Raw genomic sequence first — 18,865 nt, 5'->3', positions numbered from 1 at the left:
GCTTGACCAGACAGGGAAACAGATATTTATCTCTGGAAGCGCTTACACTGACTGTCAAGCACACAGCAGCAGACTGATACCATAGAGATGGAGGAGCCACAGGAGAGCAGAGCTCTCAGCTGGGGGTAGATGAAGGTATAGCAATAATGGGTACACACTGGGATTGTTATGCACTCGGATTTTCCACAGCAGTTGATGTCAGCAAACTGATATTAATTACTGGAGAAAAAGGATCGTCTCTCTAAATCTGGCTGTGGCCTGTAATAATAATATAATGATGCTGGAACATTTAGGCACACATTCTCATGATGATGGATAGTGTATGTATCCACACAAATTATGATCATCTCCTCTCGCTTTACCCTGTCTTTACTGATACCTTTTCGTGCATAATGAAAACAACCATATACATAAAAGATATTTTGGGTAACATCAAAACAGGATGCAGAGGTCAAATGTGTACCTCACTGGTGTAAACCTCATAGCCGTGTCTTACCATATGCAGGATATCTATTGTAATAGCAAGGTTCTCACTCACAGCTGATTTTTTTTTTGTCATGGTTTTACTCACTTTTATATATATATAAAAAAGTGTTTTTTTGCAGACTAGATAAAAACATTGGCTTTCCTGCAAATGAATATGGATTTGTCTGTGAGACCAAAGTGGCCACACACATGTACAAAAACACAAGCCCAATCTATGTCTCTATTATCTCTACAGGCTGCTGGCCAAGAAAGATAGAGAGAGAGAGAGAGAGAGAGAGAGAGAGAGAGAGAGAGAGAGAGAGAGAGAGAGGGGTAATTGAACACAATGCACTGAGGCTGTGTGTAAAATAAATGATCTCAGAATCACAGACTACTCTATACCACAATCATTTACATAATGTTAATGGCTTAATTTGAACCTAACCTGCCTTATATTTGGTGAACCTTTTTTGGTTGACAGTGAAGTGATAGCTGACTCACAGGCTGGCACTTCATGCTGTTCTTTCCCCAGTGTGAGTTTTCATGAATCAGATGTATCGTAAATTCATACACAGGGGATTTTTTTTTTTTTCTAAAAGGAGAAGAACCTAAAATTCTTATTGCTTTCAATATCAAGTGAAACCACAAACACTTGGCAAACTAAACAATTTGTCAGACACAGTACTGTAAGTGTCCAGAAGTGACTCTGACTTATGCAGTGTTTGCTGTCACATGGTGCTTAAAAAACTGATAAGAATAGAGGGGGAAGTCACACATAAACTGCCTGTTTCTACTTTAGTTTTACTGAAAGAGCACACAGCGTATGACTCAGACAACATTTTTTAAATTTGTTGTAATTTTTCATTCTTTTAAATCTCAATTTAAACGACCTACTAAAGCAATATACAGATAAATATGTTGTTCATCAAACTTAACCTCATATACCCCTGTATGAATATTCTAAAAACATTCATGTTTCAGTAACAGCAGAGCAGAATTAATCTCTTGTGTGTGTGTGTGTGTGTGTGTGTGTGTGTGTGTGTGTGTGTGTGTGTGTGTGTGTGTGTGTGTGTGAGTGTGTGTGTGAGAGAGAGAGAGAGAGAGAGAGAGAGAGAGAGGTCCCAGTTCCGTGTAATCGGATTAAGTGACTGTATGTTATCAGGCTGCTGTCTCTCTCCGCCCTACATGGGACGGTCGGTCGTGTGCGCAGCAGTTTTACTTTCTGCTTTAGCTCCACTTCAATTTGCTTTTTCCATTAATGTGCTCTGGAACCGGATAAGTGCGTCGGGAGCGCACTTCGTGAGGCGTTCACGGCTCAGATGGGCACAGCGTCAACAACTCCGAGGGTAACTGATGGGCAACTGCACGCGCAACATGCTCAACTAGTCCACGCCACGGGTCAGGGAGTTTGTGTAATTTAGGCTCCAGTGGGCGATGTAAAAGACTTTTTGGGTACGGCAGTTTGCTTCAGCTCTTGTCTGCAGAGACAGCCAGTCCCATGCCAGCGCCCCGCGTGCCAGGCTGCACTCTACCCCGAGGACAGTGCCCTAGGCTCGGGGGTTAGATGGTGCTTATCACGGACGACAGGGATGGAGGAGGCGCTTCGTCTGTCCGGGTCAAACAGCTCCAGCTCCAGCAGCAAAAAGTCGGGGGGAACATCACCCAAGTCCACCCGACCATAGCTGAGGAGCCCCTGTCCAACTCTGACGAGGATTACCTGGGCTCGTGCGATGAGGAGGATGAAGACGACGACGACGGAGGGGAGGAAGACGATGATGAATTCGAAGAAGTTGACTTCGAGGACTTGGAAGATTGCCGGAGCATCGCGTCGGACGACTCCTTCTACCCGCCGGATGATGTGTTCGCGGACTCGGAGCGCACCCCGTCTCCGGAAAGCCCGCGGCCCCTCTCTTTTTTCCAGGCGTGCTGCACCAACAACGCGGCTATCGTCCGGATAATGATACGGCATGGAGTGAAGGAGGAGGAGGTCAAGGAGAAGGACAGGAATAACAGGGTACGGAGCACACAGTAGGGGCACTGAGTAACCTCTTACTAATACTTTCAGTAGTCACACATCACTTGTAACAAACTAGAGTGAAGGACAAGGCTTTGTTGAATTTCTTAGAAGCCTGCAGTCACATCATTTATGGACAAGTTATGGAGCAATGGCTTTTTTCAGGTGCACTTTTTGGGTATTAGTTGGCCACCACACACAGGCCCGTCTGCAGACAGCCTCCATCACCTGCCTGTCACTCCGTGCAACAGGTTCAGTGAAGAAGCCTCACATTCAGTAGATGAAGGAAGTCCGAGCTTACTGCAGTGTCTCACTTTCCAGGCCCATGTTGGCTATCACACAAACGTCTCAATAAATCTTTAACTTAATGCAATAATGATCTGATTAATAATCACTCAATTCACAATCAAATATTTGTCTGATATTTTGATATGTGACTTGGCTGGAAAATGCCTCATTTTTAAATCTTATATATGTTTTCTTGTTTTCCTTTGACGGTTTATTTCTATAATGAGCTCACACCCTTATCCTGAGTCATTTTTCATTTTTCTGACAGGTCTCTGTGTTGACACACCTCAATTTTTGCGAGGGTGAGAAACCTCAGGCTCTATAAAAACACCGAAGTCTCTCATGGTTAGCAGAACTCACAGTCCTGTGGCTGCCTGCGTGTGTGTGTGTGTGTGTGTGTGTGTGTGTGTGTGTGTGTGTGTGTGTGTGTGTGTGTGGTCATGCAGGCACATTTATGTGTATGTGGGAGTGCATCTGACTGCATTTTCTTATTTCTGGAGTTGGATTCAATTTGTGGGAGGCTGTGGGTAAACACATCTACCAATGAGATGATGGTATTCGTGTGTCTAAGGACAGCCTTGCTAATGACCCAAGATGCATTTTAAAACCATAAATTCGACAATAGCAAAGTAGCCGCGCCTGTTTGTTGAATTATTAAAAATTCCATAAACAAATTTAGATTTTTCCCAAAAGGTGATTTATCAAAAGAGTTACTGCTTATTGCGTGCAATCAAAGCACGCGTCCCTTCACACCTTGTGTATCACTTCACGCCTGCCAAAGAACTGCAGCCCAGAGCAAAGAGATCAATCCGTACAGATGGGACGTTGGGCTACTTTCCATTGATCTGGACATTTTGCTTAACAGTAATTGAATTAGCTGGCAATGAGCCCTGTGCTGAACAGGAACCACACGCCTTTTATCATGTATTATAGTGACAGTATTTGTGTGAGGTTAGTTTTTTTTCTACACAGAAGCAGCACATCGCTATAGAGTCTTCTACCGCTGGCAACTAAAGAGCTCTGGTAGAGAGGTTTGGAGTGCAGCGCCTTTGTCAGAGGCAGCTAACCTGTAGTTGCAGAGCAAGGGTGTGTTTTATTCTTGTAGTTTCACCACTGAACATTTCCCAGCTGGTCTGAGTTTTCATACTACTGACCTTACGTCACAAATTTGCATCTCTAACCTTTTCGCAACCCCCATTTCTTTGCGTCTCTTCTCCTCTTTTCTATACCTCTCTCACCACCTCTCCCTCTTTAATTCTCAGTATGTATGTAATTACTGATGAGGAAGAGTAGGAATGACATCATTGGAATGTAAGATAGAGGGGATTCATTTGTAAGCGCCCCAAAACACAAGCTTGCATATAGTGTGTTTGTGTGTGTGTGTGTGTGTGTGTGTGTGTGTGTGTGTGTGTGTGTGTGTGTGTGTGTGTGTGTGTGTGTGTGTGTGTGTGTAGCAGCTCTGTGGTTGCATGCAGAACTAGGATGTGTGCTAGTGCATTCGCCATTCACTTTGCTATGCCCTGCGACCTCACACACCCAGACACAATACAGGTTAGGAAACACATCCATCAGAAACACGTTTACATCAATCTGTTTAGCTCATTAGTGCACGTGTGCGCGTGTGTGTTCAACATCCGAGCGCAGATGTCAACATCCTGATATAGCAGACAGCTTGACAGTGCGATGTGCGAGACAAAGAGGGACTACATACCAGGAAGACAAAGAAACCACTGTGGCGGTCGTGTTAAATTATAGCTGAAGTTTATGGAAGTATTGTGTTGTTGTCTGGCTGCACAGAAATAGTTCAAAAGCGTATCCCTTTTGCAGTTAAAGTGGACTAAACAGGTGGAATCACTAAGAATAGTTAATGTTAACACTGATGCATTCTGGAAAGAGTAGGCTGTATTGATGTTTTGTAGACTGTCTTGGAGAGCTAAATAAGCTCTGAGGGTGCAGAGAAGAGGTTCAGTCATATTTACATGCACAGACTTTGTTGCCTCTGATGCTAATGTTCTCCTTCAACAGAGAGGTCAGATGTCAGGGTCAGCTACAGAATAGCAGCGCAGGAGCTGATAGGGATTTCTGTGCTGAAAGTTACTTCAGCGAGGTGGATATGTGCCAACACAAGAGATTAAACCTGAGGCTGTAGTTAATGGTAGTTCAATTAGTACATTCACTGCATGCTGCACAGAAAAGGTTAAGGTATTAAGGAAGCATAAGCCGTGTGTGGTCTGATATGATGTGGTGAACAGGAATGGTAGATTTTGGACTCAAAGTATCCACAAGGGTCTGTTTGGTTTATAGCCAGCACTCGGTTACATCACATTAATATGGTCCAGAAATAGGTTTCATAATGAAATGATGGAAGAAAAACAAGCCCAATAGCCCAAAGCAACATTTGCTTAAAAAAAATAAATAAATAAAAACAGTGTGACATGACAGGAAAGAACAAATGTTTCAAAATGGATCTTTAGGAATGCAAAGGAAATTTGATAGACACGAGCCGTAGACCTGCAGTGGACCGTACAGCCATTTTTTGTAAATATTCCAGCCGACGATGAGGGTTCACTTAACAAAATGAATGCTTTTTTTTTCACAAATTATCAGTCGCATCCATTGTTTGAAATCCTGATCACAACAGAATCATCCAGACAAACACTTGTTGACATAAACAGACAGAGCACGTCCCCTGTTCCCTTTGTGAGAGACAATCCATGCTTAAACTAAACACGGTCTGAATGCTAAATTCAATGACAAGCCATTATGTAGGTCGTATTCAAGCACGTGTAAATGATTCTCCTTCTAATTAAGGCATAGTTATTATATATGCTGTGATGTCAGAATCCCTGTATTGTCAGTGCTGTGACTAATGGCTGCTGGCTGGATGAGAGTTCAACAAACTAATGGCATTGTGCTGTAAAAGGGGTGAATGCAGGTCAACAAACATCAGGGTCTCTTGTGAATGTTGACCATTAGGAGATGTGTGTGTGTGTGTGTGTGTGTGTGTGTGTGTGTGTGTGTGTGTGTGTGTGTGTGTGTGTGTGTGTGTGTTAATGTCATGTATCAACTGTATCAATGTCCATAGGCCTCTGACCCTGTTTAGGACAGTCTCTCTTTCTCTCTCTCTCTCTCTCTCTCTCACACACACACACACACACACACACACACACACACAGAATCCAATCAACTTAAATTAGGCCACCCTGCCTGACTCTCCCTCACACACACGCACACACACACACGCACACTCCTGCTCCAGAACACAATCAAATTTTCCAAACGGGGTGAGATCGGGTGACAAACAAGGACGTATACAGTACGTTTCAGGGACCAGACGACAAAGTCAACCGCAGAGTGTCAGACAGGCAGAGGAGCACAGCTGACCAACAGGCGCATCGACCATCACACCAACAAGCAGGCGGACTAAATGAGGCACAGGCGGGGAGAGACAGAAATCGGGCTCTGCAGATGGTAATAAGCATGATGCTGCTAGCAAGTATAGATGAGTGGAAAAATCAAAGTGACAGTCATACACTTCTGATTTGATGCAGCCATGTGAACGCTCAGCTGCAGACAGAAAGACGGCTAACAGGGAGGCTATTGACAGAAACATGGCCCAGTACGTCTGTGTGTCAGTGCGTATGGTATGTGATTGAGGACGGGCTGGAGTGCATTTCCTGCACATGTGTGCACGTTCTTGAGCACAAAGATTTACTGTAAAATGCAAAACCGACATATTATACTGGGATTATGCAGGCTGCAGAGGAACAGGTTATCTGACGTTCAGATGATTTGCAGGATTTATATTTAGAAAATTTGGTTTATTGAGGAAGTCACATAGGGGAACTCACAAGGGAAGCAGGCACTTGGTTACTCTCCCAGTGGAAGGCCAATTGGACATTATGGGGAGATTAAACAGGTTTCTACTTGTTTGGGATGCTGTCTTAGTCGTTTTGCCTCCACCCCATCCCATCCCATTCCCATGAACTCAGTATCTCAGAAGCACCTTGAGGGAATTTCTTCATATTTGGAACAAACATTGACTTGGACTCAAAGGTTTAGTGGCAATAGATCCGAATTCATACACTATTTATGACAAAACTTCACACAAATGTCTCATAGGATAACATGATGAAGTGATAACATTTTGTATCTGAAAGGTCAAAGGTCAACTTCACTGTAACATCATAACAAAGATGCCCTATGACAAGAGTTCCCATTTACGATGCACCAGTGGTGCGAAATTGTTTGCACTTCCTGTCTCCTAAGTGAGTCCAGTGTTCACTGCAGTGACTGTAGGGTCAAAGAATCTGTCCTAATCTAACATTCACTTCTCCTATTGGAGTGAATAGACTCAGGACCTGCCACATGTCTCCTAAGTGGGCCGGTGAGAGCCAACACCCACATGATCCAGATACAGGAAATGACTCTTAAGTGTGGTGTCTCTCGTCTCTGAATCGTCTCTGATCATAATGTTTCGCAAAAGCACTTTTCTGGCCGTTCTTCGACACCATAACTCGGGAACAGATGGGGACATTGTGGCCATATTTCACATGTGGTCAGATACTGAACTGTTGACACTAATCGTGAGAGTCCACCTGGAAACTGTGCTGATTATATAGATTTTTTCGTGCTGCCAGGTTGAAGCATCCGCGTTTTCCAATCTGTAGCAGCAGCATCCACATTTGAAGGATTGTAGTCCACCAAAAGCTCACTGGTTCTGCTGATATTGAGTTTCAGGTGCTTGTCGTTGCACCATGTGATGAGGCTCTGTATCAGTCCTCTGTGCTCCTCTGCAAAAATAGTCTCTAAGTGAAGACAGCATGTTTCTCACTGGAAATGATTCACTGGAATCATACAAATATAGCGATAACTTTCTTTTCACCAAAAAACACACTTAGTACCTTTCATTAAAATCCTGTCCACAGTCTTCACTGCGTACATGATATGAGTCTGGACAGAGATGAGCGTAAACTGCAACTCGACGGGCTGGAAAGGGTTGCACTGGGCATTGTGTTGTCCTCATTGGAGCCAATTATTACAGCATTCTTACATTAACTGTAGATACACAGTTCGGTCTCTCTCCCTCCCCCACGCTCTCTCTCTGTGTCAGACTGATACGGCTAAGCCTTTCTATTCCTGGCTCTGGATATTCCTCAGATTACTTTGTGAGTGTGTGTGTTTGTGTCTTTGTCTGTGGGTCTGTGTGTGTCTGTCTACAGGGGCTAATAATATGTTGACCAGAATTTGTGTGTATTTGTGTGTGGGTGTGTCAGAGTGCATCATGGCCCACTCACCTTGACGACAAATGCAAGCTTAAGTTCAACTACAACTTCTTTTGGCTAAGAATCTCTGTAATTGTCACATTGGTCTGTTCTGTCCTGTGTACTTATTCAGATAAAATTGTTCTCATCCTTTTTTTTTTATACGGTGACAAATGCTGGTGGATTAGCCAAGTGTTTTTGGTTCTAATTAATGAGGCTGGTACTTAAATTGCTTTGTAAGGCACAAAAAAATAGTTATATCACTTCAATTGCAACAACCTAACAGGCAAAGATCAGGGTAAACTGGTCTTGCAGTCAGTGAATATTAATATACTGTAGTTTTGAACACACGACAGGTCTTAACTGTCTTGGGATCGGTGTTGTGTGCAGGATCTTTGCAGTGGCTCTGACCAGGTTTTCTATTTTATACTTTACACGCCATTATAAAAGAAAAGGTGTGCATTAAGTTTAGGTGTAAAAAGCACACTTTATGAAGGCAGCTCCAATCCAGTGTGATGAAACAGACGAGATTACAGTCAGAGGAGGACATAAGTCCACATCCATCACTATCACACAATGAAAAGCTTTAAAATTGCTGTAGTCTACATCTTCATTTGGCCTATATACAAAATACATAATCCTCCAAAAAGTATCAGCGAGGATTTGAATCTCTGTCAGCGTCTCACTTCACATTTTACCCCATCTCTATCTTGCAAGCATGCAGTGCACACACTCATCCATCCATGGAAGTACCTCTCTTGATTGTTTCAGGGTTGTTGAGCGGCCTGGTGATGTTATTTTTAGCCCTTTAGCCTCAGAGTTAGCCATTGAGTGGATAATATTATGTAGCACATGATTGCCTTTTCTGCATTCATGTTTGTGTCTGCAGTCGTGTGCTTGTGAGTGCATTTCGCTGGTACTCTTCTCTCTGATTCTTCAGTCACCAACATTGCCAGCAGCCACCGGTAAAGAGCATCAGAGCCCAGTAGATGTAACAAACATTCTTGCGTGTATGATAGGGACAGGCTGTATAAAAAACTAGTGCCTGGGAGGAAAAAAAAAAAAGAAAAAGAAGTTAAACGCTGGTGTATTTGTGTGTGAGAAAGGTTCACAGAGAAAATAGGACATTGTCAGACGACTGAGATTGCTCCAGACATGCTGTAGGGCATGCTGCTAAGTACATCACAGCAAGGCTGGAGGGATGCCAAGAATGTGTGTGCGTGTGTGTGTGAAGAGTAAGAGAAAGACATAGACAAGCTCCACATGCGTGTGTCTAACCAGATAGAGCTATCTGGAGCTGTGCCAGCGTGAGTGAACTCCTTCCAGACAATCCACAAGTCGCTCCACAGGAGCGCCTTTTCCCCTTAAAACTCTCTGGGCTCACAATACCACCGTGACTCCGTACCCAGCTGGCTGACAGCTTGGCTCGTCTTCGTCAAAAGTTTAAGCTCAGTTCGTCTCACAGATGAGAAAACAGCTATCATGCAGGTACTGTAAATGCTGCAAGGCATCGTTTTAACTGAGCCCACACTGAGGACTAAACCTAAAGAAGATGACAGGTCGCACGTTGATGATGCTTATATATTCTTGATGCTGGTTAAATACAGAATCACTGAAACATTCTGCAACTGTGTGTAAGATCGATGTATTGAAGTGCATGAGCTTTTGTATTTGACTTTGACTTGAGTGGTGATATTGTTTAGAATTCATTATGTGGAGACGCTCATATAATTCTATCCTTTCACACGACCTGTCAGTATCATGTCCGTGTGTGTGTGTGTGTGTGTGTGTGTGTGTGTGTGTGTGTGTGTGGGTAGTAGGTAGATGTGGGGGTGGCTGGCACAAACTTTGGTTTTCTATCCACCTCCAGGCCCTCTCTGTACCAGGCTTCATTATTGTATTTATTCATTTCAGCGAGACAGAACTTTTGATCACATCCACATCAGAGTTGGAGAGAATAATTTAGCGCAGTAACGCAGTGTGCCGTGGAACCAAGACTAAAAACGCATTGTGCCAAGAGGAGCAAAGCATCAAGTAGATTTTATGAGCGCTCTGATGAAAAGAACATCATGTCACAGCAGCAGGTTCACAAAACAGATCTACTCACAGAATATCAAATTTGGTTAAAATCGCAACAATTCACCCAAACTCTATGAAACTTTACTCTTGCCAGTGAAGTTTGAATTGAGTCAGATTGTTAACTCTTCAAGATAAGATAAAACTTTATTGATCCCACACTGGAGAAATTAAGTTGTTACAGACAGCAGTAATAGCAAGAATAAAAAGGAGATGTTGAAAAAGGGATACAAAATATAATAAAGTATACACATGTACATTATATACAAAAAGAGTGTAAAAATAATATTGCCTTGCCTTGCTTTACAGTGTTTTGTGCTGTTGCACAGTAGAAAAAATATATAAGTACATATTTGCACAGATGGCACAGGTTTGACATTCACATGGCATTAAATATAAGAGTAATGGTGTCTTCTGTTTTAATCAGCATGTTAACAAAAGACATGTACTTTCAGCAAACCTCCTACTTGGAGGTGATGTACAGTATGACTCAGCCAGCTGACTGGCTTTTATCACTCTCTATTTTAGCGAAGTTGGTTCAATCTCAAGCGGTGCATTCACTGGAAAATGAAACTTACATGAAGAGGTATAAGCGCATTGGGGAAACACAAGGTCTAAATTAAAATGCCTGCGCTGTGTCTTGATGACTCTCAGCAGGCACCTGAAGGAGAATACATAAATGTTTGCCTTGGCGCTGATGTCTGCGTGCTTTGACATGGAGTAGGGCTGACTGGTTGACCTTTGCAGCACACCTGGCTTTAATAAAGCACTAATGAAGAGTCCCTGTTGGGTCTGCCAATGCTTGCCAATTAATAGGTCGTTAAGAACAACACATTGTTGTTTGTCTGACTGCGCTGCAAATTCAATTTTTCCGAGGGCTCCGGCTTCTGAGGTTACGCCTGCGAGCCCGTGTATGCATTCTTTTTTTGTTTTGTTTTGTTTTGTCATCTTTTGCATGGAGTTGAAACGCAGTCATTTACAGATTTAAATGCAGTACATTTATGCTTCTGCTGTCAAAAGTCATCTTGAAACCAGATTAATATTTTAATATATTGCCTACTTTGAGAAAATCCAAGCATCAGCATTTATCCACCGGCGCTCTGACCCATCCAGTGAGAGACTTTCTAACAGAAACAGTTCATGTATAAATGTATAAGTACACCATGTATATAATATGTCAGCTGAGAACTCTGTGTTCCTGCTGCTCGCAGCTCTCTTCTCTGCTGGTAAACTTGTTTGTCTTGGCTGATGAAGTGCGCACCTTCCGGAAAGCACCCAGCATTTCCAGGAGTTTTCCAAGACTCACACGCTCGCAGACTAACATTTACACAGATACACACACACACACACACACACACACACATAAAAGGGTTCCTGTTCTGGCACGAACACACACACAGGCGCGCAAACACACACACACACCAGCGACAATCAGACGGGGAGACAGTTTCTTTTTCCGCTGAGTTCAAGTCGGTTCAGCTCTCAATGAAAAGACAACAGTTGTCACATTTATTCAAGGGAGTTAGTTTTGAAAGATGCACAAAGATCTCCTGGTCTCGTGGATTTCTACTGACACTGGCTGCCGTAATCGCATTTTTCTTCGTACTGCTTCCTCTCTGTCAGCACTTTACTGCAGTTTTACTTCATCTCCTTTGGCGAGTTTGTGTTCCTGAACATTTTTGCTGATTCCACCCTTAAGCCTCTCTCCCTTTCCCTCGTCTTTTAACTCCTCTTCCTCTATCTCCTCTCCTGTCACTTTTTTTTCTCAGATAGGGCTGTTGGTTGCATGTTACCAAGGTTACGTGGACGTGGTCATAGCGCTGTCTCAGTGTCCGTATCTGGATGTCAACTGGCAGGACAGCGAGGGGAACACAGCTCTCATCACTGCCGCTCAAGCAGGTAACACACACACACACACACGAGTGGACGCAGTAGTGTATCAGACAATGGGTTTGTTACATACAAACACACACACACACTGACAGGCTGGTTCACAGCACCGTTGAACATTTGCACACTGATACAAATACACACACTCGGACAGTTTGACATTAATGCTGACACAGAAGAACACACAGCATAAAAAGCATTAAAAACGCAAGTCTGCATCGCATTCATGGAAGTGAGGAGTGTGTGGAAGCAAATAAGGAGCAGCAGTGTCCAAAATATGACAAGTGTGTATGTGACCAACAGTAACTACTGTCCGTCCCTCTGTTCTTCAAGGCCACATAACAATCACCAACTACCTGCTCAACTACTACTCTGGGCTGGACATCGAGAGGAGGAACTGCCACGGCTTCACCGCTCTGATGAAAGCCGCCATGCAGGGCAGGGTGGAATGCGTGCGCGCGCTCATGATGGCAGGTGAGGAAAATGACACCTAATGCACAAACCTCTAAAGCTCCGCTTCCCAACCTGGGGGGCCCCGGCCTCCACTAGGGGTCGGCAAAGCCTCGCAGCGGGTCGCTCATGTGTCTGCGTTTTACAAAATACCTGCATTTTTTTTAGGTGGAAGATTTTACTGATTACAGTCAAAAAAGATGTTGTTTATTCTGCCATTGTTGTGCCATCGGGGCAGCTCAGAAAACTATGAACAGATTTTCAGAAAATTAGTGGACAGATGGACAATTTGAATAAGTTTTGGCTGTGATTCAGATTTGTGTTATCAGATGACTATTTCCTTTTTAGCCATAACTATGGAACTAATGAAGAGATTTGATACCAAATTATCAAGACGGGCCTCATTATCAGGATGTAATGGTGGGAATGACTCCTTATAGATTAATTTGTTTATTTTGGCATTGTGAGCACTTACATCTGTCGTCAGCCTTCTTCTCCTCTTCAGTACATGTAACTCTTTCTACTTCCACCTTCTTATCTTTTAACCCACATCTCTGCGTATCGACCTTCTGCTACGTCCTTTCGTTGAGATATTTAATCTTCTTCTTCCAGGAGCTGCCCTGAACGCCAGGGACTTTGGCCGCCATTTGACTGCGAGGGAGTGGGCTTTATTTACGGGCCGTTATGAAACTGCCTGGGTGATGACACGCCTGATGGAACGGCCCTGCCCCCGCCAGTACTGTGATACATACAGGTAAACTGTAGCTGTGTCTCTGTATGTCTGTGTGTCATGGCCAATGTCTCATACGCCAACATCTGAAGCAGTGGTGCATTTCATCATGGCGGTGCAAGACAGGCAGATTTACGTGTATAAAGAAAATATTAATCTAGTTTTCAGGGGAACTGCAATTTTTATGGAAATCAGAGAGGCGTTACCTTGTTTACACTTCAATTATGTTGCAAAAAAAAGTGTTACGATGAACCTTTTTGCCTCGAGGTGCTGAGTTACTTTTCTCTACTTCTTCACTCAATCTACCCCACAACTCAGCGTCTTGATTCTGTCTCGAGAACACAGTCTATTCCTGCCAGCTGGCTTTGTAGAAATAATCCTGACTAGCATTCAAGCTATGTAGTTACGCACAAGTCATTGGTGTTTCTGTGCAGGTCTTTCCTGACACATTTGGGTTCATGTTTGTTTTTGGCTATTGGCTGCAAGATACAGAGATTAAGACATGCCACACAGTAAATATATGGAGCGTCAGTGCAAGTAGCCATTGATTGATTGGAAAAGGCGAAGAATAAACTATACCTAGTATTGCACATGCATCAAGCAACACAAAAACATAATGCAGAAGTAGTCCTGAGAGAGGCAATGACTGACTTTATGACGCTGCAGAGGAAAATTGACAGTGTGCAGTGAATTTTTATCAAATTTGTTCTCCCAGTCTAGAGTGGCCTCCACTTGCATCACTGGTAGCCAAAGCCCAGGAGCCCCGTGGCTGTCTGAAGCGCCTATCAGACACTGTGCGGACCGTCTTCAACATCGCCAATGTCACCAACCCCGAGGATGAAGGTGTCATCGACCACATGGTCTCGATTACAACCGCCATGAGCAGCCCTTTCATTGCAGTGGCATGCCATACAGTGAGTAATTAAGCTCCAATCAGCATTAAATGCCAATTAAACAAACTCCACAGGATCCAGGAACACATGTACCCCAACCCTCATGTCCCTCGCTTACTCCCTCACACCAACAAGCAAATTTAAGATGAGAAAAGGTGAAGTAATTAACATACAGGTGATGAGTCTTTGTGATAAGGAAGGATTTTTTAAAGTCTATAAAGTTGCTCTCCTCTGCATTATTCCTGGTGGTGTCTGCACGTTCGCAGCACAGTTGGAGATACCGGAGCTTATTTTCTTATCTTCTGATGGAGCCAAACATTCTTGTTCAGCGTGCAAATCACCTTCCACAGACTTGAAATTTGACAGAACAGTCGATAATTGTGTGCTTTTGCACTTGCATGCGAATTACTTCTGATTTTTTTTTTTATCAAGTCGTGGGATGAAACAGTTCTATCACTGCTGTTTCATAGAATCAGTGTGCAAATAAACTATTAATAATATTGTGTAATAATGCCATTAAAGGATAAATCTGCCGCTAATGTATCTTTAATTTTTATCAACAAATTCTCTGCATTTTCATGGGATTTATTCAGAATAATTAAAGGATATAATTAACAGCAGCCTTATCTGATAAGCAGGTTATTCATGCAAGATTACCAGTAACTGCAGTACACTGCTAAAGCACTGATTTGTGTTCATTAAGCAGCCAGAATTGTAGAACCCCAAAAATTCTGATATTACAATTAGTAATTCCATCCTATTCATATTGTTCAGGTGTGTCCTGACAGCCCTCCAAGTGTGGGCAAACGGCGCCACGCAGTTCCTGAGATCATCCGCCAGCAGCGCGCCAAAGAGCTCCGCTCTGTCAACCCTGACAGGGTGGACAGCCATCTCAAACTCTTCCAGAACTCCCGGGTCACACTGGTGGCCAAGAACTCAGCAGACCGCCGGGCCAGCCTTCAGGCCCAGAGCCTGGTGCCTCGACACAGGAGCTCCAGCCAGGGCATGGTGACTTATAACGAAGCCCTGGAGCTGCGGAGAACCAGCCTGCTGCCCATGCACATGGTGCTGAGGAGGAGCAGCGTCAGGCCGGGGTTCAGCATCCCAAAAGTGAGGGTGTCCAAGGCCCCCCCGTCCACTTATGAACCAGAAAAGATCCGGAGGAAGAGCACCGCCAAAGACGGAGGGGGGCACCTGCTGCAGATCCCAAAGTGGCGGTACAAGGAGCTAAAAGAAGAGCGGAGGAAAGCCGAGGAGGCTGAGAGGAGGAGGCTGGAGGCTATAACCAAGAGACACCTTGCTGCCGGGAAAAGGAAATGATATCATTGCCTCAGAGGTTGTCATGTACACTACCCCAAAAAGAGACAAAATCTGGAGAGACCATTGATTTTAATAGATTTTTCTTTTGTTTCTCTACAGTTTCTGTGCTCAGGGTGAGCCTAAAATTACCAACAGTGTTCCTGAAAGAGGTCTGAAGACTGAAGGTTGCTGTTGCTGGTTGGCCTCGGAAAAATGGCTGCCAGAGCTTTGACAGAAGTGCGCGATGCTCAGTGTCCTTTATGATGTCATACAGCGAATACCCAGGGGATTTGATACTTGAAATGTTTGTAGCTAACTTATTTTTCATATTTATTGCTTTTTTTTTAATGGATGGCCAAGTCTACTGTATAGTTTGTTACGCTTTGGGTGCTCAATACAGCGGTGTTTCTGTAGGGTGTCACACTGTGTTGGAGCAGAAGACACTAATTAACACACACATTCTTTGGGATTGTAAGCAGAAATGTGTTTATTTTTCTGCCTAAAAAAAAGAAGCAATTTATTAAAGATGTTATGGAATAATGTCTTTATAATAATTCAGCGGAGAATACTAATGGGCATGTCATATTGACTTAGAATGCTAAACATAAGCTCACATAGAATATTAATGGCATTTGACAGCAGTGATTTTAGATGCTTTTTGTTTTGCTTTATAATGATGAACCCACGAATGTATTTCGCATATATATTTTATATTAGAGATTTTAATGCTTTTTGATGACAAACCTTTATTTTTTTTTATTCAACATGGACTTTTTCACGTATATATAAACAAGTCTGTTTTCTAGTCTTAATGTTGGAGAGCGAGACTGAAATGCAGAGCACTACTGTGACGTGACGCTTAAATAAGAAAATGCAAACGCTCCAGATGTTTACATTGCAAAACCACATTGACTCTGGTTATAATAGAGATAAACTAACATGCAATGAATGAGGCTCTCAGACGTGTGAGTTTGGTGTGGATGACGTGGACGAAATAAAACACTTCTGCTAACAGTGACTGTGATTGTGATTGAGCCAAATGACGCTGTTACAGTTTCAAGCGCCTCGGACGTGATGTGTTGGGAACTTAATGAGAAAATGATGGGATTTATTTTTTATTTTTTGCATTTCTCCTTGATTTTCACAAATAAGTCAGAGTTAGGGGTGAGCCTCGATCAATGTGACAGTACTAGTAGAACTGGAAGTGATAATCCCTAACATATGGCCCCCTCTGATAAAGGCAGCCGACCCATTATAGAACAATAGGGTCAGCCCCCCGTTTTAACATTAGAACAGTGAAAATAATGGGGAAAAAAAGCCGTGAGTTTAAACACACAGAGCCACGAGGAGAGCAGTGATATAACATTGTCGGGATTTTTCGAGAGCACAATTTCACGGTCGTGGCTCCTCGTGGCGATTGCAGCTTAAGTGCCATCCAAGAGTGTGTGTGTCTAATATACATGGTGATGACTTGCTATGGGGTTACAAGGGTATTGCACAGCCAAATCATTTCTTCAAATAAACTTCATTGGCTTCCGAGTGGCATTATCTGCTTAGATACTGCCCAGAGGAAGTCATTTGAACATGACAAAAGAGGAGCAAACCGAACATTTACTGAACTCTGCACTTAGCAAACTCTAAGTGGTTGCAGGATTAACATATTTAACATTAATATAAGGAAATGTTTCATATGAAAATGGCTTTTTGCTGGCAATGCAGTCTCACGGCCAGCTATGTCTACTGTATGCAGTGTCTCCTCGGTCAGCATGGAGCATTTTCATACAGTATTTCCGAAACTGGTGAAAAATTCCTTTGGAATACATCTTACGTTTATGACAGGCTGTTGAATTCTGGTAGTATTTGTGCATAATGTGTTTGTGTTTTGTTCGTCTATTCAAAGTTCACACATACAGAGTGTGGGGGAATGAACTGCATGAATGTGTTGTGTGCATGGGAGGGAGACAAAACCTATTAGCCCTGAATGCATCAGTTCATATTTAGGTCATGGTTGTAGCTCAAACAGCTGTTGGCTTAGATTGTAACCTGAGATTATGAAGCGCCACAGGCTTGGTCAGCAATTCCCCCAACTGCCCCCCTCCCCGACCCAAATCCCTCATAGAAATTCTGAAATGGCCAAATATACAGGCCGCTGTCCACTCAAAGTGTGACAGCTATTATGTCATGCTGTGATGCTAGAGGCTGGGATTTAGACAGGATGACCTGATTCCAGATCAGCACTCCCTGAGTGCCTCTGTCAAACTTGTGAACTTGGGGGGAATCCTTACTTGGGGCCCTCTGCTGGCTGGTTTTGGTACAACACTTAAAAAATTCTGCACGCTAGACAGAGAAGAAGTTGCATGGCACAGGTTATGAATATCATGATTATCCTCAATGAATGATCACAGCAATAATTTTCTCATTGGTGACACCCCTCGATAGGTCTCTGTTACTTTCAACAGAGACTAATAATGAAATAACATGTAAGAACATAATTTAACAAGTCTTAGATTATTGCTGCTTCCTTACGTGCTCTGTGATTAAAAAGTCACACCTTTATTTTAGCATAAATGATAAGAATTAGCAATGATGATGTGATGTGTCACATGTGGGTTTCTCATATTGTGTCTTTTTATAGGATGTGACAGCTATTACACTGACGATGTTAATTATTTTTAAATATGTGCTATATGTGCTGTGAAATGAGCAAAAAGGAACGTGAAACAATATCTGTGTGGCTGTGTACACAGTACAGGGAAGTTAAAAAATAGCTATAATTTATTAATTTATTTCATTTCTCTCTAGCAAACCAAACAGTAGCAAACCACATCTGAAGCTTTATTTCTAAACAATACATGCCCAAAAATGTGAACCTTATGGTCATGATAAATTTCCCCATTTTTTCTCCAATTTAGCAAGAACTAAATGTAATCTATCCCAGTGCTCAGGGTAGGGCAGCTATATAATTTCAATTTCTTTTTTTAGTATTCTTTGAAATGATGCTGTGATGCAATCAGGGATAAAGTAGGTCCTTCTTAATGAATTCCATTTCTGAAATGCCGAAAAGTATGAATAAATGAAAATGTCTCGCAATTAAATCAGCATCAGGATTATCTACGTGTGAACTAAAAATGAACCTCGAGTGGCCGTGGCCGTGGCCTCGCTGATAAAAAGTGAGGAGAAGTTGGTGGAGAGCAGCTCTCTCGCACAAAAAAATCTTCTCCCAGGAGTTTTGATAACACCAAACTTGATATAAAAAAAAAGTACTGCATTATACTTTATCTTAGACATTTTCAACAGCGACATTAAAGAAAATAGGTTAGTTTTACATAAAATCCAGTCAATGCGCGTCAGAGCAGCACCACCCGTGGTGTGATGCTTGGAAGATTTTTTTTTTTTTTTAAAGGAAGTTGGGAAAGCAAGCGGTTTGGTGAAGCTGGAGCCAAAATGTCACAGTAACTTTTTTTTTTTTTTTTTAGCACTGCTGCATTATCAAAAT

General features: G+C 42.8%; 1 protein-coding gene across 1 annotated transcript; it reads left to right on the top strand.

Moving 5' to 3' along the window:
- The first annotated feature begins 1,645 nt into the window (after positions 1-1,645).
- Positions 1,646-16,387, top strand: ankrd33ba (ankyrin repeat domain 33ba). The gene is made up of 6 exons (XM_070986587.1): positions 1,646-2,479; positions 11,877-12,006; positions 12,331-12,471; positions 13,060-13,201; positions 13,893-14,091; positions 14,845-16,387. The coding sequence occupies exons 1-6, from the start codon at positions 2,030-2,032 to the stop codon at positions 15,388-15,390; spliced, it is 1,608 nt and encodes a 535-aa protein (XP_070842688.1). The 5' UTR covers positions 1,646-2,029; the 3' UTR covers positions 15,391-16,387.
- The last annotated feature ends 2,478 nt before the right edge of the window (positions 16,388-18,865 follow it).

The sequence above is a fragment of the Chaetodon trifascialis genome, chromosome 18 (genome assembly GCF_039877785.1).
Source record: "Chaetodon trifascialis isolate fChaTrf1 chromosome 18, fChaTrf1.hap1, whole genome shotgun sequence".
In the NCBI taxonomy this organism is placed as follows: Eukaryota; Metazoa; Chordata; class Actinopteri; order Chaetodontiformes; family Chaetodontidae; genus Chaetodon; species Chaetodon trifascialis.
This window is presented reverse-complemented; position numbering and strand designations above follow the sequence as displayed.